General features: G+C 33.3%; 1 protein-coding gene and 1 long non-coding RNA gene across 4 annotated transcripts; one reads left to right on the top strand and one right to left on the bottom strand.

Annotated features, from left to right (window-relative positions):
* Positions 1-260: 260 nt before the first annotated feature.
* LOC148625411 (uncharacterized) lies at positions 261-22,809 on the bottom strand. Of its 3 annotated transcripts, none has more exons than XM_088568930.1 (18): positions 22,737-22,809; positions 19,006-19,600; positions 18,595-18,684; positions 15,122-15,229; positions 14,772-14,870; positions 14,364-14,462; positions 13,668-13,769; positions 12,920-13,021; positions 12,499-12,561; positions 10,527-10,563; positions 9,784-10,041; positions 8,866-9,429; positions 8,373-8,479; positions 4,327-5,568; positions 3,592-3,619; positions 2,992-3,263; positions 2,537-2,564; positions 261-663 (listed from the first exon to the last, which is right to left on the bottom strand). In XM_088568930.1, exons 2-18 carry the CDS (start codon positions 19,591-19,593, stop codon positions 386-388), a joined length of 4,065 nt encoding a protein of 1,354 aa, XP_088425056.1. In that variant the 5' UTR covers positions 19,594-19,600; positions 22,737-22,809; the 3' UTR covers positions 261-385. The 3 variants fall into 3 exon arrangements, with proteins under 3 accessions (XP_088425056.1, XP_088425053.1, XP_088425054.1); XM_088568927.1 differs by having other exon boundaries at positions 19,006-20,079; positions 22,737-22,804; XM_088568928.1 differs by lacking the exon at positions 22,737-22,809 and adding an exon at positions 19,955-22,708.
* On the top strand, positions 22,212-25,704 carry LOC148625410 (uncharacterized). The gene is made up of 3 exons (XR_015919921.1): positions 22,212-22,263; positions 24,631-25,013; positions 25,441-25,704. It is a non-coding gene; the product is annotated as an uncharacterized LOC148625410 (long non-coding RNA).
* Positions 25,705-27,582: the final 1,878 nt, after the last annotated feature.

The following is a 27,582-nucleotide window of genomic DNA, read 5'->3' as shown; positions in this document are numbered from 1 at the left end:
ATAATGTTTTAAGACAGTCTTATTTTCACAACATAAACTATGTTAATGACATTGACACCACTTTTTGTAGTATTGCTCTAGAACTAATGAAATCTTTGAATTAATATCAAATAATCCACAGTCATGGTAGTCTAATTGAAAGATATAGTTAAAAATTATGAGTACAAACCGATATGACATTAGCGTTTTGTGAAATTATGTCCAGGTAGAGGGGACTTGCGACGGAAATAATTTCTTAGAAGTGGAAAAATAAAAAGATATATGCATTAATTCAAAGAAATTATTCAGAAAACATGTTCAAGTATCATTATGCCAATAACATAAACCTAACCCTAAATTGTCCTTTTGTACAGCTTTAATCATATTGTTCAATGCTTTTTTGGAGTTATTTAAACAGAAAATCTGGTGAAACATCAATCATGAGCAACGCCTCTGCAAGCATTTGTAGAGTTGGTTTTGCACGACTTCTACCATGCCACAAACTGAGTACAGATCTATTTAATTGAACTAAACTTTTGGGATTAGCAGTTTTTAAATCTTCCCACTCGTTCATAGAAAGTCCAAGATGTATGGCAATATGAAGAGATTTAGCGCCAACATGGGCAACAACATCGTCTAAATCCTGGTCTGTTGGTATCTTCACTAGTGCTGACTTATCGATTTCTACAAATGGAAGAAAAAAGTTATTGTTAATGTATCTATTAAGTTTGAAATAAATGCATGTACATTTATTTTATTAACTGACGTAAAGATAACGTTTTGTTATGTGTAATTCTAATTTACTTTTTTATTACCCTGCTAGGTACTCAGGAACGCCTGTTGTTTGAACCTTGATTTATACCACTTTAAGAATATATTCTATTCACATCAAAGTCAACACAAATTCCTTCACGTTTGTTTCACCTTTTCCACAAAAAAATCAGGCTAAAACGAATAATACTAGAGAGGAAGAAAATATATTTGTTTTTGTACTTCTTAAGGATTGAATATTCATTTTTGATGTTTTATTGCACTGTTGGTCTCAGTATCGTATTAATTTTCCCATAGACTTCTATATTGAAGTGCATATTTTTAGGATTTTTTAAACAATATGTAAATTGATTCAATAAAACTTTCACTTATGTAGCATTTCTAAGGACATGTGAAAAAATAAGTTCCCGCAAGGAAAATAGGGTGAATCCACGATGATCGGACAGAAATGTAGTCTTGAACTATAAATAGCCATTTTTCCTACTTTCACTTCCGTTTTGCACTCACCAAACCAACCTTTTCAGTTGAACATTTTTATGATGTTATGTTAGATTTTCTTTTAAAAAAAGTTCTTCATCTTACAGTGTGATGTTTGCTCTATTTTATAAGTCATTGTTCATATCTTTTGACAAAACATTAGTTTGTAGAGAGGCAAAAAGAAAATGCACTATATTTTTTATAGCATCCATGTTTGGACGTACACCCGCTCAGGGATATGCAATACGATACTGGTACCTGTTAAAGCATTGACCGTAGCACATTTTCAATGAAGCGCGATAGCGTTTCATGTCATAATTGGGCGACTGATCAACGCATTTACACATCCTTGAAACATAAAAAATGAAACATGCGACATTTTCCCCCCAATTTTACCGACTATCTCTTGACGTAAATGAGGTATGTTAAGGACGCTCTAAATTGTTACTTAGGACCGAATTAAAAAATTGAAACTGTTTCCCCTTCAAAGAAGAAATTCGGATCTTATTTAACACAATATAAATGACAACGTACAAATTATTAAGTCAAACCTGTGAACTAAATATTATTAAATCGTTCTGCTAATTGGAAGCTGAGAAAACATTCGACCAAAACATTTTCGGACAAACGGATGATTGCAGTAGAGTCCTTTTCTATGAGTAAGATATAATATCTTATCATTCACTGTTACTTAAGTTAAACGAATGATCCGAAGGTCAGTAAACTTTAGAATCAATAAACCATGCGTTTACCTCATGCATCTCCATTCTATAAATATATTACCGTCTTAATGTGTGTCATTAGGTTATTAAAACATAAAATGATATAAATTTGGAAAATTTTAGTATGTTGGATACATATTTTGAAGAGAAACCCCTCTCACCATTAGCATTAGAACAAAATGCATAGGTAACGTTAAAAAGAAATAATCAAAACAAACATGTAACGAATAAGGGAAGCAAAATCTTGCGCCGAAAAGTTCTTCCGTGTGAAAAGGTATTACATTACATTCACTCAGTATTCCCTGACAAAAGGGCAAACACATTGAAGATTGAAACGAAGGTCTTATTTCATTTGGCAATCGTTGCAATAGTTGATCTGTTTTGTTTTAATAGATGACATTAAAAAAAGTATTAAATGGGCATGCATATCAACAGCATCTCCCATAGATTGTATTTTGCAGCATTAATAAAAAAATGAAAGAAAAGTCCACTTTTTGCAGTAATAAAAAACAGAAAGATTATTCGCCAAAAGCTCAAACCCGTAAAGACTTCGTTTAAACCATACTGTGTTAAAATACCATACCTACCTTTTCCTAGCGTCTTAGTCCTTGTCATCTGAAATAAAAATTGGATATAATAATAAAGTGCAGTAATGTTAAACCTGAACGTCTGTAATTTTGAATTGGCTCTCATACTTCAACCAACTGATGTGGCTTTAATTATAAACAAATATTGAAAATTCTTTCCATTACAAGTGTTCATTTCTATTAACTTTGGAACCATATTTCTGATAATTGCTACAATAGAGGACACTGTACTATTATATATTTGAAATTAATTGGTAACTTATCTTTGCTATAACAACTGAAAAGTTATCTACAGTGAAACGTAACCCCTTTTGGACTTTAAAACTGACTCGGTTTACACAGGTGATCGGCTACTAAGTTTCAAAATACATAGAAACTGATATGAAGGGATTTTAAAAATTGTCTGATTCAGACAGGTTCTGAACTTTCTTTACTTCAATATAGAAATGACATACCACACACAGTTTATGTTCGTTGAATTCTGCAGCACACATGATCTCTTTTAGATCACCAAATGTAAGTTGGCCTCTCTTGTTCTTTAACATAAGTAGAGCGCGGATTTTCATGATTTCAGGATTCAACTCCAAATACTCCAGATCTCTCCATTCTTGGACAGACATTTCGAGATGGAATAAAAGTTCTTGTAATTCGTAAATTGAGAACTGTGTAGACAATTTACACAAATGTACGTCTGTTAATTCCAGTGAAAGTAAATCACTATCGATACCTTAAAACATATTATAGGTCAATATCATGTGAATGTGTAAAACAATTGTAATGTATTTTAAAGGGAATTATTAAAAACGACATAGTAAAATATATACAAAATAATCATTTACAAACTAACATAAATATCATTGTAGGTAAGGAAAGGAAACACCTCAATTAAAGCAGTTGAATTATTTCTGAATTGAAACACAAAGGCAACATATGGGTTATCACGAAACTTTGCTCGGCAAGTTTAAGCTTCGCTCCAATTGAAGCTTATATGTGTTCGTGCATTCGAAGCATTATTTCTGTCATACCATAAAAAAGAGTTAAAGCTCGTTTCTTACCTTTGCAGTTTTCACATGGCTTTAACTCCTAGAAAAAGATAAGACCATTGTTTTATTCACAAAAAAACAAGTATAACCAAACCACATTTACTTATTGACGACGGTGAGGTAGATATTAATGATATATGGATATCACCGTTGAAAATCTGTTGTAAAACTAAACAAAACGAAAAAAAAATTGAAAAAAAAAATTATTTAAAGAAAGACAAATATGTGCTGGGAAATAAGAAAGACACATTATGATAAGTAAACAGATTATATGGGCATCATTATTTAATTTCAGAAGTAACACGCTTTCTGATTGGATAAAAAATTGTCCACCATATTATAGACCATATTTTGGGTATGACTGTGACGTAATCAACCTTTTTCAATGACAAACTCTTGAATTTTGATTCTAAAATATAATTATATTTTTATATTTCTATTTGAAATAACCTCAATGCCCGTGGTGCTACGCAGGTCATTTAGTTTGCACCACGTGATTGAGGTTATTCCTTAAATAACGTAAAAGCGACCGAAGGCGCAGGTTTTAAAATTTGTAAAGCAGTTTTAGGGACTAAGTCAGACCAAGAAACTACATTAAAGTATTATTTTCAGATTAGAAACGTTTAAGCGTGAACCTGACCACGAAAATGCCTTAATAAAGTAGAAAAACTCTACGAAAGTATACAGTTACAAGTTCTAAAAAAATCTTATTTCTTGTACAAAAAATGTTACCACTACACAAATTACCTTTTCCGGAAACCATCTAAGTATTAGAGACACCTGCTGACCTTTCTGGTGTTCCCGGCAAGTCCATTTTTCTGTACCATTAATTTTTAGATTCATAAGGAACGATATTGACGAGAAGCAAGGACTAGCCTCACAACATCCTATATCAATGCTGTATACTATATTACCACGTTCTTTGGAGCCATCTTCAAACGCATTAGCGTAAACATCGCAAATGTTTTCTAGAATGTCATTCAGACTATCCTTAAGACTGCCGGCTAGACTAGGTGATATCAAGTACTTAGACGTACAGTGTACCAAAGAAACAATAATTCTGCTTTCGTTGCATTGTATAGCTAGAAGATGTGACCTATCAATATTGACGACTGAAAACCCAGATGAGAGCAAAGTCTGTCCTCCTTCGTGGTGTACTGTCCAAAGGCTAACACAAGCTGTCAAAAATCTGTTAGCAATAGCTGGTGGAAGAAAGCTTCTTTGAAAATGGAAGGAAAATGTAATAGCTCTTGTTTCAAAGTCTTGAGGTGGCCAACAAATGATAGAAATATTTGATATCATACATGGTACTAGGTAAATTTCTGACTCTACCAGGCAACCTGAAATGTATAAACGTGGTTCCGCAATAAAATCTAGATGAACCATAAGCGATGTTAGAAAAGTCCTGTGTTTATTGAATTTGCTGTATTTTGCAAGTGACCATAATGAGTCTATGTCTTTCTTTTTAAGGACTCCGTGTTCGTGCATATTTTTCCACAAATCTTGTCGTTTAGAATCATTTTCACAAAATGTTTTGTCCGTGATGATAGACCTAAATGCATCAATAAGAAACACAGGGTTCAGGATGATGTGTTCATTCAATCCCGGGACTGGAAAATATATCATTCTACCCATAGCATGTTGGAGATGAAGAAACATTTCGAGGTCGTCTTCGTCTAGTGGTCCTAATGGATTCTGCAGATTTATACTAATCAGTTCTTTCATTGTCAAAATGTTTCTACTTCTTTGAACTGATAACAGCTCCATTTCTAAATGAATGAATCGTTTGGGCATTCTCTCTCCCCAATATGGTTGGTTCATTGCAATATCTACCAATATTGTTTTGATTTCAAGAAGCTTTTGTTCAGTCAGATTTCTTGTGTCGATAAATAGTTTGTGATGCAGAACCAGGTGATTGATTGCATCTTGATTTTTGAACTCTTCATGAATGTCGTGAAATATCTTCTCCTTAACCTCTTGTCGTTTCTCCTGAAATTACAGTATTAAAACAATATAAAAACAGACTGCATCATTGTTATTTTTAAAAAAAAAAATAGTTGTTGATACGAAACTCTTTGGTTTGTTTTAATGATTGACAAAAAAAGAAACTTTGGCGGATGATACTTAGTAGTAAAACAGTGCGATTTGTTAACTAATATTATATGTTCAATAATCAATACAATAAATGAAGTTGTAGGCGTTGTTGCGTCAGGTAAATTATTCTCCAGCATGATATTCTCCGTAAGGATTGTTTTGGCTGCTTTCACTCTTCGGTGGACTGCTTGTTCTCTTTAAAACATTCTTTGTTTTGTCATTAGTTCATTAAATAAATCCATAAACCAAACTTCAAATCATTAACCACAGATGGAGCAAAGGTTTTGCGGATTTTTTTTCTACTTAATGCCTAGGTCACAGAGTATGAACTGTATCTGGCTCATTGTTCATGACTGACAGCAAACATCTGAATCTATTTGCCAGAATACTAAAACCATTTTCTACTACTCTTCAGGCCCTATATAACTATAGTGGAAAATCCTTTCATCATTGGCAAGGCTCCGCCTGGAGAAATGCTTCATAAGCCAAGTTTTGATGTGTGTATTCGTTAATTATGTTTAGTGTATTTAGGAAGTCTTTGTTTGGTTTAAAATGGTTCTGCGTAGGCCTTTTTCAAGGATATATTCATTGTATATTTGATATTGTATTTTTATTACCAGATCATTTGAAAATTCATCCACGAAATAAGAAAAGCTGCCAGTAATACACTTTTTAAAAAAGAAAACAAAATGACTGTTTCTAGATATATATCCCTTTTTAAAAAGTGTATATTTGACAACTGTTATCAATTTACTGATATAATATTGTCTAAAAAAGAATCAAAAGTAAAATGTTAATAATTTAGAAATTAAATTTCAAATTTTAAACTTTCAGTACTAATAGAAATATTATTCAGAATTGATACAATAATTTCTCATGGAGGGCTTTTGTCTGAAGGGGGGGCTTTTCGAAAGGGGGGGGGGGCTTTTGCCAGGGGGCTTTTGTCCTGATCCCGTCTGCAATTATATAATATCCCATTGGTTTTTTTCATCACCTGATGCAGCTGGCATGCCAATTTATTCCGTTTCAATTAACTGCAAATATGAGTTGTTGATGATTCATTTAGGACTGATGGTACACTGTATCTACGACAAAACAAATACTACATGTGCAGAGTATTTATAAAAAATTCTAGAGTCATTTTGATGTCAGTTTGGTGGCAGTTTTATGCATGCCAGTGTTGTTATACTCTTTTACAGCGCTCCATTGAGCTTACACTTGACCGTTATAATCCGTATTTTGTCGGATGCAACGTGCAACATACGTAGTAAACCGTTATACATCCGTAGAACACCGTACTCTATCCTTATCAATAACGCAGTGTAACCATGCTAGTACGTACTTATTTAAAGAATAATCAAGGGATCGAACCAAGGTTATAGCGGTAAACAAAAAAAATTAATCCAGGGACAAAGACCAGACATAGAAAACAAACATACACAACAAAGAACATGAAGTAAGTAAAATCATACACCAAAAATAACAAAAGCAAATGAGCAACTCGGACTCCACTAAAAACTGGAAGCATGGACCAGGTGCAACGGTAAGGTAAGTGTCCTCTGCATTTCTAGAAATACCATCCGAGTTGCTCATAAAAAGTTGAATAAATCGGTTCTCATGGTGCAGATGGATAATGTAACGATCCACAATATCATGATGACGAACAAACATTTCTGTAGTGATGACTTCAATCTTTTAGCAACACAATCCTGTTCTAAAAGCCAAATTGAAAGAAGTCGAGCGCGTTACAAAAAGTCTGCCAAGTTAGTGCAAGCTCTAGCATAACATATATGTTTTGAGATGAAAACAGTTCATACGCAGGTGCTGAAGGGACGTTGCCATAAATTTAAGGAAATTTGACAATACGGACTGTAAGGTCATCGCGTTTGTCGTAGAGTTTGGTCAGTATTTTTCCTTTACCACCGATCTCTTAGTGTAGGTCAGGATATAAGGCCGACTTCACAGTATCTATAGTATCAATGATCTCGATCTTTAGAGAAGATCACTGAAAGTAGTATTGTTTGACGATAATTCGGCTCTACATTGCGGAAACTGAGATCAAAGGATCTGGCTAAACGAAGTTTCTTCCTATGAATCAGATCAGCTACAAAGTCAGCCTCATATGAGTGGCGGTATAGGTCATAGAGTAGAGGAGCACAATTTGTTCCCATTGGAATACCGAATCTTTGTAGAACAACGCGTCCACTATAATAAGAAATTCCCAGCACTATGAAATAATTTTATGATTATTTTTGATAGTTTTTACAAAGTGTAAAGAATCTCTACCAATTACTACGTATCAGTATCTAGTGATCGTTTTTTTTAATTTTTGAGTAACAACGATGCATAATATTTTTGAGTCGGGATTTTAACCGAGTATGAGAAATAGAAGTATAAACGATTGATTAATCATGGGTTTTGATGCTATTGTATTCTGATAATAATTTTGAATTGAGGGTTTCCAGAAGATCTTTGCCATTTATAATTAATTAATAACACTACGGTAGTATCAAGTGTCGTAGTAAGAATGGAGACCATCTTTGAATGCTGTGAAAGTATAGAAAGAAGTGGATAATAGACATACAAGTCAATCAAGCAAGTAGTAAAAATATTCTTTTAATTTAGATTTAAGACGACCTTGGCAGCCTGTCAATGACGGCCATTAAAATTAAAATACATATAACACGAATTTAACATACCTCGGGAACTTTATCACAATGGCTTGCAATGACCACTATTTTGGGGAATCCATTAAAACTCCATTTTGAGTATGTCAGAATTGAGTTTACCCAGAATCTCAAGTATCCTGCAATATCAGATTTGTTTAAAAAGTTTAGAAAGAAAAATTAAAAAAAAAATATGACGGGAAAGAAATGCATTTTATCAGACGTTAAAGGGATGAATAATAGTATAAGGAACAATGCTTGATTAGTTTTAACAATACTATGAATGCCTTCGGTCTTAGACTTTTAGAGAAGAAACTGTTCACAGCATGTGTGGTCAAATACATGTTCTCTATAGGTTATTAGTTGTCTCTTGCATTATTTACGGACAAAATTCTCATAATCTAAAGTAGTACCTTACATTATTGTATTTCTTTTTTAACTCAATCACCTCAAGTTCTTCAGAAATCGTAGTCGAAGATTTTAATAAAATGTTCACTCTAACTTTTGAATGAGAAAAAACTCTTACTTCTAGTAGTGAGTCTACCAGAACATCCAGGAAGCGACTCAGTCCCAGGAGCAAGGTCATCTAAATCCCTGCTTCCGTCGAAAACAATGATGTATATGCCTCTATATGTAAGGAATGTTTGGTGAGTTGTATAAAATACATCCTGTCCACCAAAGTCCCAAACGAAGACTGGAGCTTTATTTCCTTTGTGAAGATGTCGTTTACATGCTTTTACCGTCTTCCGTAAGAGTCTGTCTTTGTTAATTTTTATCTCTACATTTGATTCTTGTAACTGTGTTTCTTTGGTAGGAGACAAAATAGCAATAAATTTGGCAGCAGCTTCCTTCAAACCTGTCATCGTGTTCCTGTATTTGATTTCAGATTTTGGAACGTTATGTAAATCTTGCAAGATATATGGCTCATTCAATGAACCAACAAATTGAGAACGAGCAGCGTACGTCTTTCTTGTTTGTCGTATGGTTCTTGTCCTTTCTGACAACTGTCTTTTGTAGGTGGCTTGAATCGTTTCGGTGGATTGTGTGTGCATCAACAATCTATGGAATGCTGTATCTTCAGGACTTAAAACTGAAAAAAAGAAGTATCGAATTGAACTGCTAAGTATCTTGCTACAGATTTATTGGCATTTCCATTTACTTAGTTTATGAATACTTAAATTCAAGAACAATGGATTGAATTTGTAAGCAAAGAATTTCTCCCATTGCAGCCTTTCTCTTTCAAACTGTGATGCGATGCAGGAAGACAAACCATTTTACTTTTGCTGAAATACATCATCTTTTCGTATATTCTTACAGTTCCCTTTGGTCATGTGGTGTTGTCGAAGAAATGGAATTAAGATTTTTTGCACACATTACGGCAACGTTTTTTTTTATAATGGGTCTAAAACATTTCCGTGATAAGATCTGTTTTGTGTTTACTTACGTTCGTCCTGGCAACACCAAGTGCCATCTTCAACATTTATACAAGCTTTCCCAACATAAAGATCTATGCTTTCTGTTGCCTGTCGGACAGGGCTTATCTTTTCGCCAATTAGCGTTTTTGCGAGAGTTGTCTTTCCTACACCAAATTCTCCAACAATCATATATCTAACCTCATATACACGAAACCACCCGTCTTTTAATAAGTCTTGTAGCCTATTTGCAGACTGATTATCCATTACACGTATCTCCTTCGGCAGTCCTGCAATTAAAGCATTATACTCTTATTCTTATAAAAGGAATGATTCATTGGTGTTTCGGAATGACATTCCTTAAACATTCTCCATTTCCACAAATTGATTAAAAGCATGACGTTTCAAAGTAAATATTGAAGTAAAACACAAATCTATCTATGGGTGACTACTACAAGTTGTTTAAGCAGTTTCATAACTCCTACTATATTCAGTGTTTACTATGTAATAGTAATTCACATAAAACACGTCTAAATGAAATTTGAATTTTCGAATATTGTTTTAACAAACTTCAGATTTATTTTAACCTCGGTTTAAATAAGTTAAAGTACCCATTGCTAGATTCAGAGAATACTTTACAAGTCATTTAAAAATAGCAAACACAACTAAAGCAACTTAAGTATGGAAATACTTAAAACGATATTTTACGTCATAGTCATCGATGATTTTTTTACAGAAATGTTAATTATCAAGATGTTATTGTTTAACCACTCACCATTTTCTAGTAGGTCCATTTGACCAAGATCAGCATTCTAATTAAACATAAAAAGAAAAACAAACAAAAACCAAATAAACAAAACAACAATAAAAAGTGAAAAACAAATAATGATTTACTGCAAAACTATTTTACTTCTAATTTAAAAAAAAAATATACTTTTGAATTGCTTCATGTACTTAATAATTATATGTTCTTTACGCTTTTATTAAAGTAATGTACGTTTTACATGATTTTTTCCAGATAAATAATCGGTCGTTTGATATGAAATGTACAAAAAACGAAAATGAAATTTTCAAAATGGCGTAATTTTTTTCAAGATACTTTTAAGATATTTTTATCTGTACAGCAGCTAATCTTCGGTGATGTTGATTCGCTTACATATACAAAAAAACTATATGACAAAAATAAATGAATAATTATAACAATATTCTTTAAGATCTTTTGGAGACAATCAGTTCAAGACTATTATCTGAATATAATAGCAATAAAACGTTTTCAACACTGTATACTTCTATTCCCCATACTCAGTTAAAATCCCGACTTAAAACATTATACATCGTTGTTTTTCCAAAAAAGAGGGTACACGTAGATACAAATATATAGTTCTTGGTAGAGATTCCTCATACTTTGTAAGAAATAATTCCAAATTATCTTCTAATTATACAGAGGAAGATGTTTACAAAATGCTGGAATGTTTAATCGACAACATATTTGTCCAGTGTGGTGGACGTGTTTTTCAACAAACGGTCGGCATTCCAATGGGAACAGATTGTGCTCCTTTACTCGCTGACCTATTCTTTCACTCTAATGAGGCTGACTTTATTGCTCATTTGATCCGAAAGAAAGAATATCGTTTGACTAGATCCTTTAATCTCAGTTTCCGCTATATAGATAACGTATTATCTTTAAACAAACCTACTCTTTAAAAATGTATCAGAAGAGTAAAAAAATAACATTCATCCTGAATATAAATTCCAAAACATGCACTATTTTTATATGAAAGAGTAATCAAGGGAACCAAGGTTATAGCGGTAATCAAAAGAATGCAATCCAGGGGCAAAGACTAGACATGGAAAGCAGACATACACAACAAAGAACATAGAGTAACTAAAATCATACATACAAAGTAAAAAAAGCAAATGAGCAACTCGGACTCCACTAAAAACTGGGAGCATGGACCAGGTGCACCGGCTAGGTAAGCGTCCTCTGCTTTTCTAGAAACACCCGCCGAGTTGCTCATAAAAAGTCAAGTCCGGGGTAGACGAAAGAGGAAAGAAACTTTGTAGCCCAAATACAAAAAAATCACTATAATATCAATATTGAAAATTTCGACATGATTTATTTATGTACTAATGAGAAAATGATCTGCACAATTAATTTTTTTTTACAGTTTCTGTATATTTTGAGTTATGAGCAATAAGAAAAAAATGCAAGGGTGATAATACTTTTTTTACGGAAATTGAGGTAGATTCTTTATACTAGAGGCAGTATTATTGTATAGCAATATAATTTTCCTATAGAAAGCAATACATCGTCAGCGTGCAATAAATTTCCATATTGCACGACTGCAAATATAGAAAAAAATTCTGACGTTATCCATGACAAGAGTTCATATTGAACTAGAATAGATAATATCGTCATACAATAAAAGCGTTATTGCAGGAATACTGGGGAATATTATCCCTGGTAGAATGTGTATTGCACTCGTACACTCGTGCAATATACAATTCTATCCGGGATAATATTATAATATTTCCCGGTATTCGTGAAATAACCACATAATACTATTGTGGTAGTGTTGATTATGTTATTACCCAAGGCTCTTAGCAGTAAAACTAATAAGGTCCAAACCTTAGATATCACGAGCTTTGGGTAGACTTATGATATTGTGTGATATTGGCTACAGTGTCATTAATTATTGTGATGGTCATAAATCTATAAAGATAAAGAAAAGGAGCATATTTTGTACCTGCAGCAACTGCGCTACTTGCTCATGCCCATGCAAATCAGCAAAATCTAAAGCCGTCATTCCCTATAAAAAAAATACAAAAAAAAACATAAATAAATAAAAAATAAATAAATAAATAAAAATAAATAAAAACACTATTAATTTGTTCATGCATTTTCTATGAGTGGTGACGTAAATGTAGACATAAGTTAAAGAAATCATTTTATCCAACACAACCATATTTTTAGCCAAATGTAAGACTGCGCTTTGTATAGAATTTTGAGTTTGGAGTTTTGAATTTATACACGTGTTCTTCAAAACAATACTAATGCACACAGAAAATGAGAGACAAAATTATTTTAAGTTAACAGTCTGTTTACTTTAGAACATCGATTAGAAATTGTAATTATAAAAGTGTCTACTGTTTAATTAAAGCGCATACCGTACGGATCTTTGACGATCTGTTGGCCCCATATTTCATCAGAATCCTAACTGAATTCAAGTGACCAGCTTTGGCTGCTAAGTGTAAAGGTGTAAAGTACATCTGCGACATATAGCACAATACTATAGTTACATTTTGTCAAACGTTATGCATTTATTACATAGTCGTTCTGAATCATGAAAATAAAAACCAAACAAAACAAAATTTACTGATTAAAAACAGGAGATCGACTATTAGTGGTATTCACCGAGACCACCATTAACTGTCCTGTAAAAAAGTCATTTTTCGGTATCCATAATTTCAAATCACAGTTGTGCAGCTAGCTGCAACATGTTTCAATGTAATTGAGATTTATGACAAAAATTTTAAAAAAATATGTTTTTACCGACGCAATCGGTATAGTTTCGCTTTTTACCCCTTTGACCTTGTGGAAGCTCTGTGGAAACGCAAGTCACCTGATCACAAGTCTGTTTCCCGATTGGCCAAATAGTGATTACTTGGTGGCGTTCGAAAAAAAAACTATCGGTAATTGAAATTGCGTGCCATGTGTTATTTTTTTAAAATGAAATGTAGAAACTTATGAGTAAAAAAAGCAAAATTTCATTTCGTCGGTTATCTTTTTTTAAAGATAGTACTTGTTTTAAAATCGCTATTGATATACCTTCTAAAGAAAAAAAAAAACAAACAAACAAAAAAAACCAAAAAACAAAACAAAACAAAAAACAAAACGAAACAAAACAAAACGTACTGATTTCATTCTTGCCTCAACATCGGCACCGTGTTCCAACAGTATATGTAAACAATTAACGCAATTCTCCTGAGCAGCAAGATGGAGAGGACTGCTCCCATTCTGTAAATATATATTTAGATCATATCTATATCCTGTGTTTACGTTTAAGCAATGCACTTGGAATTTTATGTACTTAGTATATAAATTGTACTATTTTTGACACTTCGATATTTTTGCAGATATCTAAAATTAAAATAAATAAGTTTGATAAGTTTTGATTTATTGATATTTGGCGAATGTCCTATTTAGTAGGCCAATGTGTGTATGGTTTACAAAACAAAAGCAAAAAGATCATAACGGTATTAGTTGAGTTATGAAAAGCAAAAATCAAAACAACCTTTAAAGCTTATGACATTCCAAAAGAATATCAAATAGATTATAAACCTAACTTTTTTAAAAGAGTTGCACACTAAGAATATGAAATGTATTTATTTTTTTTCGACAAAAATGGTATATTTACTCATCCATGAAAATGCTAAAAATGCTAAGGGGTATACACACACAATAGATTTGTCTGAGGTTGCAAAAATTGAATTGAAATTTTCAAAATTACTATATCATGCAAACAATAATCTTTCAAAAGACCTCACTGTAGGACATTAAAAAATTACAAAATACATAATAAATAATATATCCCTATTACGACTTCTTTACCTCCAATGTTTTTGCTTCTACATTTGCATTGGCTTCAAGCAGTGCCTCTACACATTTATCATTTCCATAAAAAGCAGCAACATGTAATGGAGTCCAATGCTGGCATTAAAAAGAAAAAGAAATACATGTTAACGTCAAATAAAAGAGTATTAAGATATATAAAGTTTTTTTACTCTTATGGCATACATGGATTCTGAGTATTGGGGGAATATGACAAACTAGAAACAATAAAACAATTAAACATATTTTGGTCAACCATATTTATTTTACAAACAGTTTGTAATAAACATTACAATTTTAGTTTTTATGCACTTAATTATTATAAATGACAAAAGACTTCAAATGCTTCTAATCATATTAATAATCAAAAAGAAGGATAATTTCGTCATATTAAGTATATTCACATACGTCTCTGTTCCAGGAATCTACAAAAGCATCTTCTTTCAGGAGCGCTTCAATGCAACTGTAAGAGCCATACTGAGCTGCGATATGCAATGGCGTGTCTCCCTACAAAATCCACATGGTTCCGTTAGTTATAATGTGCATTATACATTAAGGATCAGAGTATTGTATCTTAGGGTATAAACATTGACAACTATTCATTCATCATCAGTTGGTAATCTGTCAAAAATAAATCGCGAATTTACTCTATTATTTATGTCAAAAGCTGTCATCTGTAAAAATACCAAACAAACAAAAAAAGCAAAAGAAGAAAACAAACAAACAAACAAGGAAAAAGAAACCTAATGTAATATTACCCTCCTTTTCTCTTTCTTCTCAATTTTGGCCTTATGCTCGATTAAAACCATCAAGCATTCCACAGAGTCAAGTTTTGCTGCGAAATGAAGCGGGCACAAAGAATTTGCCTGTGCAAAATAAAAGATTATCGAAATGAATATGTGCAAAAACCATGCCAAAACATAACAAGAAGACACAAAAGTTCAAAGACACGTCCAAATTTCAAAAAGGGAAACCGAGACAACTCACAAACACAATGTAGACAATGAAGTAAAATAACATAACATATTGCAACTAAAGAACATATAAACAAGAGTAACCAAGGAAACCAAGGTTATAGCTGTAATCAAACGAATGCAATCTAGGGACAAAAGCCAGACATACACAACAAAGAACATAAAGTAACTAAAATAATACATACAACGTAACAAAAGTAAAAGAACAAATCGGACTCCACTAAAAACTGGGAGCATGGACCAGGTGCACCGGTAGGGTATGCGTCCCCTGCTTTTCTAGAAACACCCACCGGGTTGCTCATAAAAAGTCAAGTCAGGGGTAGACAAACGAGGAAAGGAAAACTATGAACTGTTGAATAAATCAGTTTTCATGGCGCAGATGGATACACCATAACGATCCACGAGTTCATGATGATGACCATAATTTTTTTGTAGTGATGACTTCAATATTGAAGCAACATAACCCTGTTCCAGAAGCCTATTTGTTAGAGTTCTAGCGCGATACAAAAAGTTTCGGCAAGCTCTGGCATAACGTATGAGTTGTGATATGAACACTCCATACGCAGGTGATGAATGGATGTTGCCACAGATGAAAGGAAAGTTGACAATTCTGAATGAAAACGTTTGTCGTAACGTTTGTCAATAGTTTTTCTTTACCATCGATTTCTAAGTGTAGGTCAAGATACGAGGCCGACTTTACAGTGTCTGTTATATCCTTTATTTCAAGTTCTTTGACGTAGATGCGATATATCAAATCCCCGAAATTAGGATTGTATAAAGATAATACGTCATCTATATAGCGGAAACTGAGATTAAAGGATCTAGTCAAACGATATTCTTACTTTCGAATCAAATCAGCTATAAAGTCAGCCTCATAAGAGTGAAGGAATAGGTCAGCAAGTAAAGGAGCACAATTTGTTCCCATTGGAATGCCGACCGTTTGTTGAAAAAACACGTCCACCACACTGGACAAATATGTTGTCGATTAAACATTCCAGCATTTTGTAAACATCTTCCTCTGTATAATAAGAAGATAATTTGGAATTATTTCTTACAAAGTATTAGGAATCTCTACCAAGAAATATAGATCTGTATCGAGGTGTACCATCTTTTTTGGAAAAGGAACGATTTATAATGTTTTTAAGTCGGGATTTTAACTGAGTATGGGGAATAGAAGTATACAGTGTTGAGAAAATCATAGGTTTTATTGCGTGCTATTATATTCAGATAATAGTCTTGAACTGATTGTCTCAAAAAAAGATCTTTCGAATTTTTCAAGATCCACATTGAATAAATACCAATACGGGAGTGTTGTGGTAGGACTGCAGACCCTCTTTGACAGTTGTCAGTATAGAAGTAAGTTAAAAGTTTTGAAAGAGGTTTGGTGGTACATTTTGCAGATCCAACTATGAAACGTTTTTGTATGGATTCTTGTGGAGTTTAGGAATCCAGTACATAGACGGTAAATCACAATGATCGTCCTTGGTAGAGAGATCAAAAGAGGATAGCACAGATTTATGGTTTTCCACAATATATTCTTTGGAGAGTGTGGTAGCAGTATAGGTCTTAACACTGCTATTTTTTTCTACGTCTACCTCTGATAATAAACATTGGATGTAAAAAGTTTTGCAGACAAAAACAATGTTGTTTTGGGCTTTGTCTGCTGGTACGACAACATACTTGTCATGTATAACAGACAATGTTTTTGCTACATCGGGGTCTTTGAAAACTGATGTAGCTGTGACACTCATTGACCTACTTAAAACTTTCATTCGTTTTAACACTAACAACTAAAGCGCCTGCAATGTATACTCCAATTAAAAAAACAAAACAAAATAAACGAGATTGACATAAGGTGCTGAAGCAGCTAAAAGGTTAGTTTTTTCTGCACCGTCAGCAGTATCCCTTATATTGCAAGTACATTAACTCCGGTAAGTGTCAAATCTAAGGGTTAGGCGCAATATCGCTACTTTGCGATGGTGAGATAGGAATTTCCTATCGGTAAATCGAATTGTAATGACGACCATAAAGGTCGTGTTATTGTAATAGCAGCAGAGATTAAGCATTACCCGTCTGCTATCTTAGAAGCTTATTAGACAGTGTGCTTGCTCTACTAAGAAAATCAGTGCACAAATAACTTGCCCGACCGTAATGGACCATCTGTGAAATGTTTGCTTCATAGGTAGGAAATATTGCTTACTGCTACTAAGAAAGGGGCAGTTTACAATTGGAATGTCAAAATCATTACGTTTGTCATAATGTTCGATTTGAAAGAAAGGTGTTCAGTTGCCTCTTTAATTTCAAGTTCACTTGGGTTGAACAATAGAACAAATTTTAGTATTTTTTTTAAATAAGGACTACTCAGGGATAATACATCATCCATAGAACGGATGCGTGATTTTATTTCGATAAAACAAAACCTTAACTAACTTACTTTACCTCATACAAGCTAAGCATAATTACTAGTCCGAAGTATTATAAAGAAATTTTTGCGAAACTGATTTCAGCCTGGCGTATTTAAGTGTGTTGTAAAAGGTGAAAGAATGTTTATTCTAATACTAAGAGTAATGATACCAGAAGACGACGTGGGTCTTATAAAGTTTTGAGAATCCATATCTCATTCGTACTACTTGTAGAGTAGGCTTTTTCACAATAACTCTTGAGTCACTACTGTAAGTAAATTAGTGAAGGGTTTTCTATGCACATTGCAGACCTTGTATTAATACTCTGTTTGTTAGGAAAGAGTAATCAAGGGAACCAAGGTTATAGCGGCAATCAAAAGAATGCAATCCATGGACAAAGACCAGACATGGAAAACAGACACACACAACAAAGAACACAAAGTAACCAAAATCACACATACAAAGCAACAAAAGCAAATGAGCAACTCGGACTCCACTAAAAACTTGGACACTTGTTAAGATTTTGTATCCAATAAATGAAAAGGAAAGTTGTTAGATCTTTAGATTAGTATGCCCTTTTATTCGTTTACAAATTAAGTTTTTTCCTTTTATGATTATATAAAATGTCTAAAACGTAGATTGAGTTCAGCTAAGATACAAGCTATACATATTCTGTCCTCTAAAATATGGTAGGGAAATAATCTTCCTTTCAGGCACGAATAAACATTTGACGATTGACCAACAAATCTCTGCAATATCTGTTATCAGAATAATAAGCAATTTAGCAATTTCATTGGCAATTATTTCGAAAATTCACTTACTATATGATGTATATCCAAGTAATAATTGACTTACATCTTTATTTTCAAAGTTAACATCAGCCCCTCTTACTATACATTCGTTCAAAGTAACCTCATCGCGACTTTCAATGTGATGAAATATTCCCTAAAACGAAACTAAAATATTTGTAATTAAACTCGAAAACATGACCATACTGCTGAAAAATGACTTCAAAAGGTTATAATTCACATTAAATATTTGTCAATCCTTGTGATAGGAGGAGCATAACATCGAACCTTTTGAGATAAAAATTACACAAAATATGTACCGGCGATGACACGACGTTTATACATTGTAATAGTGTCAGAGAAATGTTGTGAAAATTTTCAAGCCCCATCAGATTTGGTGGATATCATTTCAATTTCAATTATATTTGCAGGCTATTTTATGATCAGTGAATCAACTATTTATGATATAGTTTTCTACCTTGTCAAAGGAGATATTCTTTTGACTCTTTGATGAGATAACATATATAGTTTCAGCCTCATTTAATGGATCATTTTCATTTTCATTTCCAGAATAGCTCAACGCATGTCTGGTCTCGGTCTTTGCTTCATGGTTTTTGCTCACTAGATCATATTGTGTGTCAATTGTGTTCAACACGTTGACCGAATTATCCTTCCGAATATTATCAATATGAACAGACTGCATGTGATATGAACGTGGTGGTAATGGAGGGGCTTTGAGATGGTTGTCGTCGGCATCAGCTTTAGAAGAGATAGAATTATTTTCATGTCTTGTGTGTTGCCTCATGACAGTGCATTCCTTGTTCAACTCTACAACATCATTATTTTCTAGCTGAACCAGACTTTCTGAAATATCACACTGCTTTATTCCAAATTCTATAGAGGGCAGTTGATTACACCTACGTGGTGGTAATGGCGGAGCAATACAACTATCATCATCAGGGGCAACACATTGCAGGCTATAGGCATCAGTATATATATCGTCATCTTTGTCACCAGAAACTGCTGTTATATCCTCTTCAATCTCTTGTTCAGATTCTCCATCCATATTTTACCTTGTATAATGTAAAAAATATAACAGCCATGACTTTTAATATGGTATGACTTTATCACGGTTTAAGTCAGATCTAATATCAATCTTTAGAATTTGTAGCAATAAATTACAATTTGAATAAGATTCTTTATTGTTAATTCACTCTAATACTTCATATCATATGACAATAATGGGAGGATGGAAAAGTCTCTGAATTTTGAAAACCTCATAAAGATTTTTTAATGGCTTGGTGAAGGTACACACTTTTCTTTAATTAATAGGATTTAGGTGTCTTTTAATTAATACTTAATTTGTGTTGTTACAAGCTTTATAATTAGTTGGTTCTCTTTGAGCAAAACAGATTCTTTTGTATAACCTGGCTTGGTACTATGACGTTATTAACGTTGATTGGTCTGCAGTCATCAATTAAAATAATGATTACTCCCAAACGATTCAAATATTGATATATTGGCCAGCTTACACTTTTTATAAACGTTTAAACTGAAAATAGATAAAAAGATAAAATAATTCTCGTGTATAAGTTGTACTCAGGTTTTTCCTTCTCTTGTTATAACCAAACAAGAGGCTCCCAGGAGCCTGAACAGCTCACTTCGTTAAATTCTGCCTTTCTAGGCAATAAATTTGACAAGGAGTTGTCCAACAAATTTGACTCAAGACTACTTTGGTAGATCTTATCATAAGGATCATTTCAGCATGGAAAGTTTCTGTCTATCTATCATAGTTTTCAAGATATTGTCTGAAAACTGTAAAAGAAGAAGTCATTTTTTACCTTTCAAGGGCATTAACACTTATAAGGAGTCCGTAGAAACTTTTGTAGGCCTTATAAAAAGAATCATTTCAAAATTTGAAAGGATTTGGCTAAACCATACAGTTTTGTATATATATGCGAAAACCTTCTGTCTGACCGCTTCACAGATTAAAACGAAAATTTCACCACAGATAGATGCACACTTTTACCCATGTCAGAATTTGGCTCAAATTAACAGTTTTGGAGATATATGCGAAAAACTACTGTCTGATCCTTATGCTCTATTTTTAGTAACGGCGTCCATGTTTGTTTTCGACAGATCAAATATCCCAAAACCCGGTTCCATGCAGGATACACCAAGAACATTCATACCTAGTTTGTTTCCAATTGGTCAAGTAGTGTCAGAGGAGAAGATGTTTGAAAGAAATAACATTAAAATAACAAAATAACGCAGAAAAAAGGCAATAAATCCAACATGGTTTAACAGATTAAAACGAAAATTTGACCACAAACAGATGTCATCATACTGAACACTTTTATCCAACATCAGAGTTTGGCTAAACCTAACAGTTTTGGAGAAATATGCGAAAACTACTGTCTGACCCCTTTGTTCTGTCTTTAGTAACAGCGGCTATGTTTTTCGACAGATCAAAAATCCCCACATCAGTTCTATGCTAGATACCTCAAGAAACATTCATACCATGTTTGGTTCCAATTGGTCAAGTAGTGTCAGAGGAGAAGAGTTTTGAAAAATTGTTAACGACGACGACGACGATGGTAATAGCTCCCATGTCCTTCGGCAATTATTGACTTTCAAAAACTTGATAACGTTAATAAAATGATAACGTAATGATGAAAGAAATATCAAATTTTCAATATTAAAAGAGTAATCAATGACCAAGATTCTATCGGAAATTAAAATAATGTAATTCAGGGGCAAAGACCAGATGGGGAAAACTACAAAGAACATAGAGTAAACAAAAAAAGTACGTACTAAGTAACAAAAGTAAATGAGCAACTCGGACTCCAGTCAAAAACTGGGAGCATGAACAAGGTGCACCGGTAGGGTTTTCTAGAAAGCTGCTCATAAAAAGTCATATCCGAGGAAGATGAAAGAGGAGAGGAAAACTATGACACATTAAACAAATCGGTTATCATGATGCAGGTGGATACACCATAACGATTTACGAGTTCATGATGATGACCATTACATTTTGTCGTGTATGATGACTTCAATCTTATAGCAACATAACCCTGTTCCAGAATGTCGTAGCAACATAACACTGTTCGAGAATCCTAATTGAAAGAAATCTATAGCGCGGTACAAAATGTCTGCGTAGAGACGGCTAGCTCTGGCATAACATATGAGTTCTGATATGAAAACTCCATACGCAGGTGCTGAAGGCGATATTGCTACAGATGAAAGGAAAGTTGACATTACGGAATGAAAAGTCATTGCGTTTGTCGTATAGTTTGGTCAATAGCTTTCCTTTACCATCGATCTTTAAGTGTAGGTCAAGAAAAACTAAACTACAGTAAGCTGTTAATCATTGTGTCTTTCTACTTGATTTACTACCAAAAGATTAATGAAACCTCTTTAAAATGATACAATTTTACTGCACAATAATGCGTTTGAAATACTTATAAAACAGTTAGAAGTCGACCAAATTCATATAAATTCCATGGGGCAAATAAATGTTACTAATAATTATTTAGTAATTTTTGAATTTTACATTTGTATCATATTTTCATATTTTACTGTTTTGAGAACAAACACTAAAGGCTTCCTCAGTATTTTCATTTGTCATTATAAATTTGTTATTTTTAGAACTTATATAACTAAAATCCTGAATACTTTATCGTTTCCCAGGTATACATAAGTCAAATATAAACAGTGAACTGACTTGACATAAAACGTATGTACATATGATGCTTTTATATCTGCATTTTCACCGGTTTTATCATTGACAGTTATTTAGCACTCTTTAATTCAGACTCGAATGTTAGACAGTATTTTGTAACAAACGCAGAGTTACCGAGTCTTCCATACTTTTTATTGTCACATTCATTATCCTATAAAATTTCAATACTTGTATTACGTGCATATTCGCATACACTGTCGAACATAATTGTAAGTACAATATGTATCATTAAAAAGAAAGATGAAAATAAGGGATAATCAAATCTTTTGTATTCTGTATTAACACTCCGATACACAAATTTCTTATGACAGAAAAGCGGAGTTCAATTTCTATAAAGTATAGAATGTAATGTTGTAAAACTTAATTGTTCACGTTTATGTATGATAACATATGAATTCATAAACCAAAACAAAACTTATATCAGATATGTTTACTCAAAACATGTAGTTCACACATACAAAACTTACCTTTTCAAATATGGCTTCATGAATTAAAATGTACGACACACCTGAGTAATATTTACTATCATATGAATTTAAATGTACGACACACCTGGGTAACATTTGCTTTGTATTTACCAAACAAATATTACCCAGGTATGTCGTACATTTTAATAGTAATCAAGGGAACCAAGGTTATAGCGGAAATCAAAAGAATGTAATTCAGGGACAAACACCAGACATGGAAAACAGACATACACAACAAAGAACATAAAGTAACTAAAATCATACATACAAAGTAACAAAAGTAAATGAGCAACTCGGACTCCACTAAAAACTGGGAGCATGGACCAGGTGCACCGGTAGGGTAAACGTCCTCTGCTTTTCTCGAAACACCCGCCGAGTTGCTCATAAAAAGTCAAGTCCAATTCATGAACGCTATATTTTAATAGGTAAGTTTCGGTTTTTTCCTTTAAAGTGGATAGACAGTTTCTTGTGATAAATCGAACTTTTTTCGCTATAACATGAGTACACGTAGATGACAAATAAACGATTTGTATTCAATTGTATGTGCACGTAGTTGTTTGGTAAATTAAATGGGCATAAACAGTGGCGGATCTGAAGGGAGATTTTATATTGTCAGCGACTTATATTACATGTGATCATCTTGCCAAGGCAACTTACTTTCTCGCTAGGACGATTCACATATGTCACCATATGTTGAAAGTTATTAACTTGCCATGGCGACTTATTATTTTGCCACTGCGAGTTATTGGTTCGCTAAATGAAGATACTCTACGATGTTTTTCATGTGGATTATCTCCTAAAAGCAGACACATTGAAATGAATAAATATACATTTCATCATATAGACCTATAAAAGCAACTTAATAACAAAAATAAAAATGTGTAGCCTTGTTTTTGGTGTATCACATTTTACAGAATTTGCATGATTCTTAGAAAGACTACTACTTAAAACAATTAATGAGTGAAATGATATACTTAAAGGATTTTTTTTTATTTTGATATATTCAAAGTGCCAACTTTAATATTGCATTTGACCTGCACCGTCACAACAAACAACATTCGACCGACCTGGAGCTAGTACAAGACTTAATTAAATCTTATTTGGTTTTCTTCAAGTCAAATTAATATTGAATTGAAATCAGGCGCCTTATTTGACAGCTGACGGACGAGGCCACTTTTCCACACTCTGAAGAAATAGCTATTAGGTTTTATTATCAATAGTCAAAACTATTTTTACGTGTGATAATGGAAATGACGATGGAGTAAAATGAGATGATTCTGGAAGCTGAAATTATACTACTCAACATGTCCTTATGTTTAACTGCCATGATATTAGTTTTTAATCGATAATTAGGAAAATTAAGTGTTGATGCAAGGCAGAATTCTATGAACAAATGAGGGCATAAAATGAACAAGAAAATCCTTACCTTCCATTCATTTTTTTTTCCGACAAAGCTGCATAATTTGTAACCTATATATTAATGTTGTAGATTTTATTTATCTACTAACCTATAAAAAAACGGGGATTTTTTTCCGAAGATGTCAATATTACTTCCCTGTTTACTTTTTGACCATAAAACTCTCTCCGATTGGTCAATAGTGACAACCAAAGGCTTGCCGGCGTTCGAAACAAAAACAAAAAAAAAACCAAAAAAACCCAAACAAAAAAACCCAAACAAACAAACACAAACAAACAAAACCAAAACAAAAACAAAACAAACAACCAAACTACATCGAAAATTGAAATTGCTTCTCGTGTACTAATATTTTTTATTATGAACTGTTGAAAGTTATAAGTAAAAAGAACAACAAAATTTTACTGCGTCGGCTATCTTTTTCTTTTAAGATAGTACTTGTGTTCATATTTGAATTTAGAACTTATATAAAAAAAATAGGAGATGTGGTATGATTGCCAATGAGATATTCATTTACCAAATGCCAAGCAACGAACAATTACACTTCTACAGGACACACGGTCTTCAATGATGGTCAACACCCATACCATTAAGCAAGCTGTAAAAGAAGAAAATTGACCTAATCTATACAACAAACTACTATGAACATAACAAACAACGACAACACTGGACTACAGATTCATGGTTTGGTACAGGCACATTAAGTATGTTGTGGGATTAAAAATGTTTTCAAGTGCTCATCCCTCCACTAATCTGGGACAGTTGTGAGGAAATATATCAATAAAAAGCGACTGTTTTGTATTTTTTATCAAGTTCACACAGACGTCACTTGTTCTTATCCGGTATTTTGAACATGAAACATTGTAAGTCTGTTAATTCATTGACCCATATATACTGATAACAAAGACACTGTCTACTTGTTTCTTTGATAGCGGCATGCAAGGTTCAGTAAGTGTAAGTGCTTGTATGAATCAAGCAAAATCGGAAAAAATCAGAAACACGCATTTCAATATATACTTTCTCTATTTGAAAAGACCATTATTTGATCTGTGCATCACTGGCTTTGCGCAAAAAAAATTTCAATAGAATCTTAGAATTTTTACAGAGTAATTGGCCCTTGAAATGTTCATTTTCAGTGCATTTCAATGAAATTGTAACTCAATGGTCCAGCATGATATGGAAAATCTTGTCTGTTTTTCTTGATTCTGATGGCACAAATAGTCAGATCATACTATCAAAATTATGTTTTTTTTTACCCCATGTTTTACCCTCTGCCTGTTTTTTTTTCAGGAGCTGACAATTAAAACATCACTTTTACGCCGTCGGTACGAGTAACGGACAGTTCATTAAATGGCCAACATTTGTATTGAATGCATATATATATACATGTTTGGGAAGAAGATACTGTTTCCTCCTATATTATTCAGAACAGGACTGCACTTAAACATAAAAAACGCAGACAAATTGGAAACTAAGTACACACTTAACTATTTTAATGATGAAAATAAAATGCTCTGTATGGAACACTTTGCATGTTACAAACCGTTAAACAAAAATTACGCAGACATAAAGAGGAAAATTCTGCCTACTTTATACAACAATTAAGAAATGTCTGCCCAGTAGCTAATTAGTGAAAGCTAATTGCAGACTTTGATTACTGATTTATAAAATCTGTAAATTTTATGTGGAATGTTGTGTTCTTTAAGAGTAATCAAGGGAACCAAGGTGATAGCGGTAATCAAAAGAATGTAATCCAGGGACAAAGACCAGACATGGAAATTAGATATACACAACAAAGAACATGAAGTGACTAAAATCATACATACAAAGTAACAAAGCAAATGAGCAACTCAGACTCCACTAAAAACTGGGAGCATGGACCAGGTGCACCGGTAGGGTAAGCGTCCTCTGTTATTTTCGAAACACTCGCCGAGTTGCTCATGAAAAGTCAAGTCCGGGGTAGACAAACGAGGAGAACTATGACCCGTTGAATAAATCAGTTTTCATGGTGCAGATGGATACACCATAACGATCCATGAGTTCATGATGACGACCATAAAACGTTTGTAGTGATGACTTCAATCTTGTAGCAACATTTGTTAGAGTTCTATTGCAATACAAAAAGTCTGCGTAGTTTCGGCAAGCTCTGGTATAACATATGAGTTGTGATATGAACACTCCATACGCAGGTGCTGAAGGATGTTGCCACAGATGAAAGGAAAGTTGACAATTCTGAATAAAAAGTCATCACGTTTGTCGTAAAGTTTGATCAGTAGTTTTCCTTTACCATCGATTTCTAAGTGTAGGTCAAGATATGAGGCTGACTTCGCAGTGTCTGTAGTATCCTTTATCTCAAGTTCTTTGAAGTAGATGCGATGTATCAAATCCACGAAATTAGGATTGTTTAAAGATAATACGTCATCTATACAGCGGAAACTGAGATTGAAGGATCTAGCCAAACGATATTCTTTCTTTCTTATCAGATCAGCTATAACGTCAGCCTCATAAGATTGAAGGAATAGGTCAGCAAATAAAGGAGCGCAATTTGTTCCCATTGGAATGCCGACCGTTTGTTGAAAAACACGTCCACCACACTGGACAAATATGTTGTCGATTAAAAATTCCAACATTTTGTAAACATCTTCCTCTGTATATTTGGAAGATGATTTGGAATTATTTCTTACAAAGTATGAGGAATCTCTACCAAGAACTATATATTTGTATCTAGGTGTACCATCTGTTTTGGAAAAACAACGATGTATAATGTTTTTAAGTCGGGATATTAACTGAGTATGGGGAATAGAAGTATACATTGTTGAAAAATCGTAGGTTTAAAATATTTAACTTTCTATGCCTTCTTGTATGTTTCAGAGACTTTTTTAAATAGTTGAAATAACGTTTTAAAAGCCAATCTAATCACACCAAGCAAATGCATATTACTATTTGCAATACAGACCGATTTGGCGTTGTTTTTCCAAATAAATCTGTGTATCTTTTTTAAGTAAAATCAATCAAGAGGTCCTAAAATATCATTTGTTTAACCGTTTTCTGTCGGCATTATAAAGGTCTATACTGGTGCGTTGATCTTAATTATTATGTAACGCCACTTCCTTCTTTTTCCATGTACAATTCAAGTTAACATATTGGCTGTGTAAACTTTGTCAACAGATCTTGGAAACCCAACATCACAGACCCATCCACCGTCGAATTTATAATGCATTGCAATATATATTATTTATTTTAATTGGCGATCAGTATGGTAGAATAACTTATTTCAAGCGGATGTATTGTGTGAATTAGACGCTGTTTGTATTTGTTCATTATTTTTTTCACTGCTGGTAGACACCATCCTTCGTTAACCAGTATGAAGATTTTTCATATGAAATATGACTGACAGGCCACTATTATCCATAGATTGCTGGCTGTAGGACG

Source organism: Perna viridis, chromosome 2 (assembly GCF_037379345.1).
Source record: "Perna viridis isolate PV_CMFRI_1.1 ecotype Kerala chromosome 2, ASM3737934v1, whole genome shotgun sequence".
Classification (NCBI taxonomy): Eukaryota; Metazoa; Mollusca; class Bivalvia; order Mytilida; family Mytilidae; genus Perna; species Perna viridis.
The sequence above is the reverse complement of the archived record's forward strand: the minus strand, read 5'-3'. Positions and strand labels throughout refer to the sequence as shown.

Bases quoted from the DNA above. Each gene is read 5' to 3' on its own strand.
- LOC148625411 (XM_088568930.1), bottom strand. From the start codon at position 19,593: ATGGATGGAGAATCTGAACAAGAGATTGAAGAGGATATAACAGCAGTT. The intron at 10,042-10,526 runs GTGAGTGGTTAA...CTTTAATTGCAG, and splicing joins AATGGACCTACTAGAAAATG to GACTGCCGAAGGAGATACGT. The intron at 5,569-8,372 runs GTATGTTAAATT...CTGTAATTTCAG, and splicing joins ATTGTGATAAAGTTCCCGAG to GAGAAACGACAAGAGGTTAA.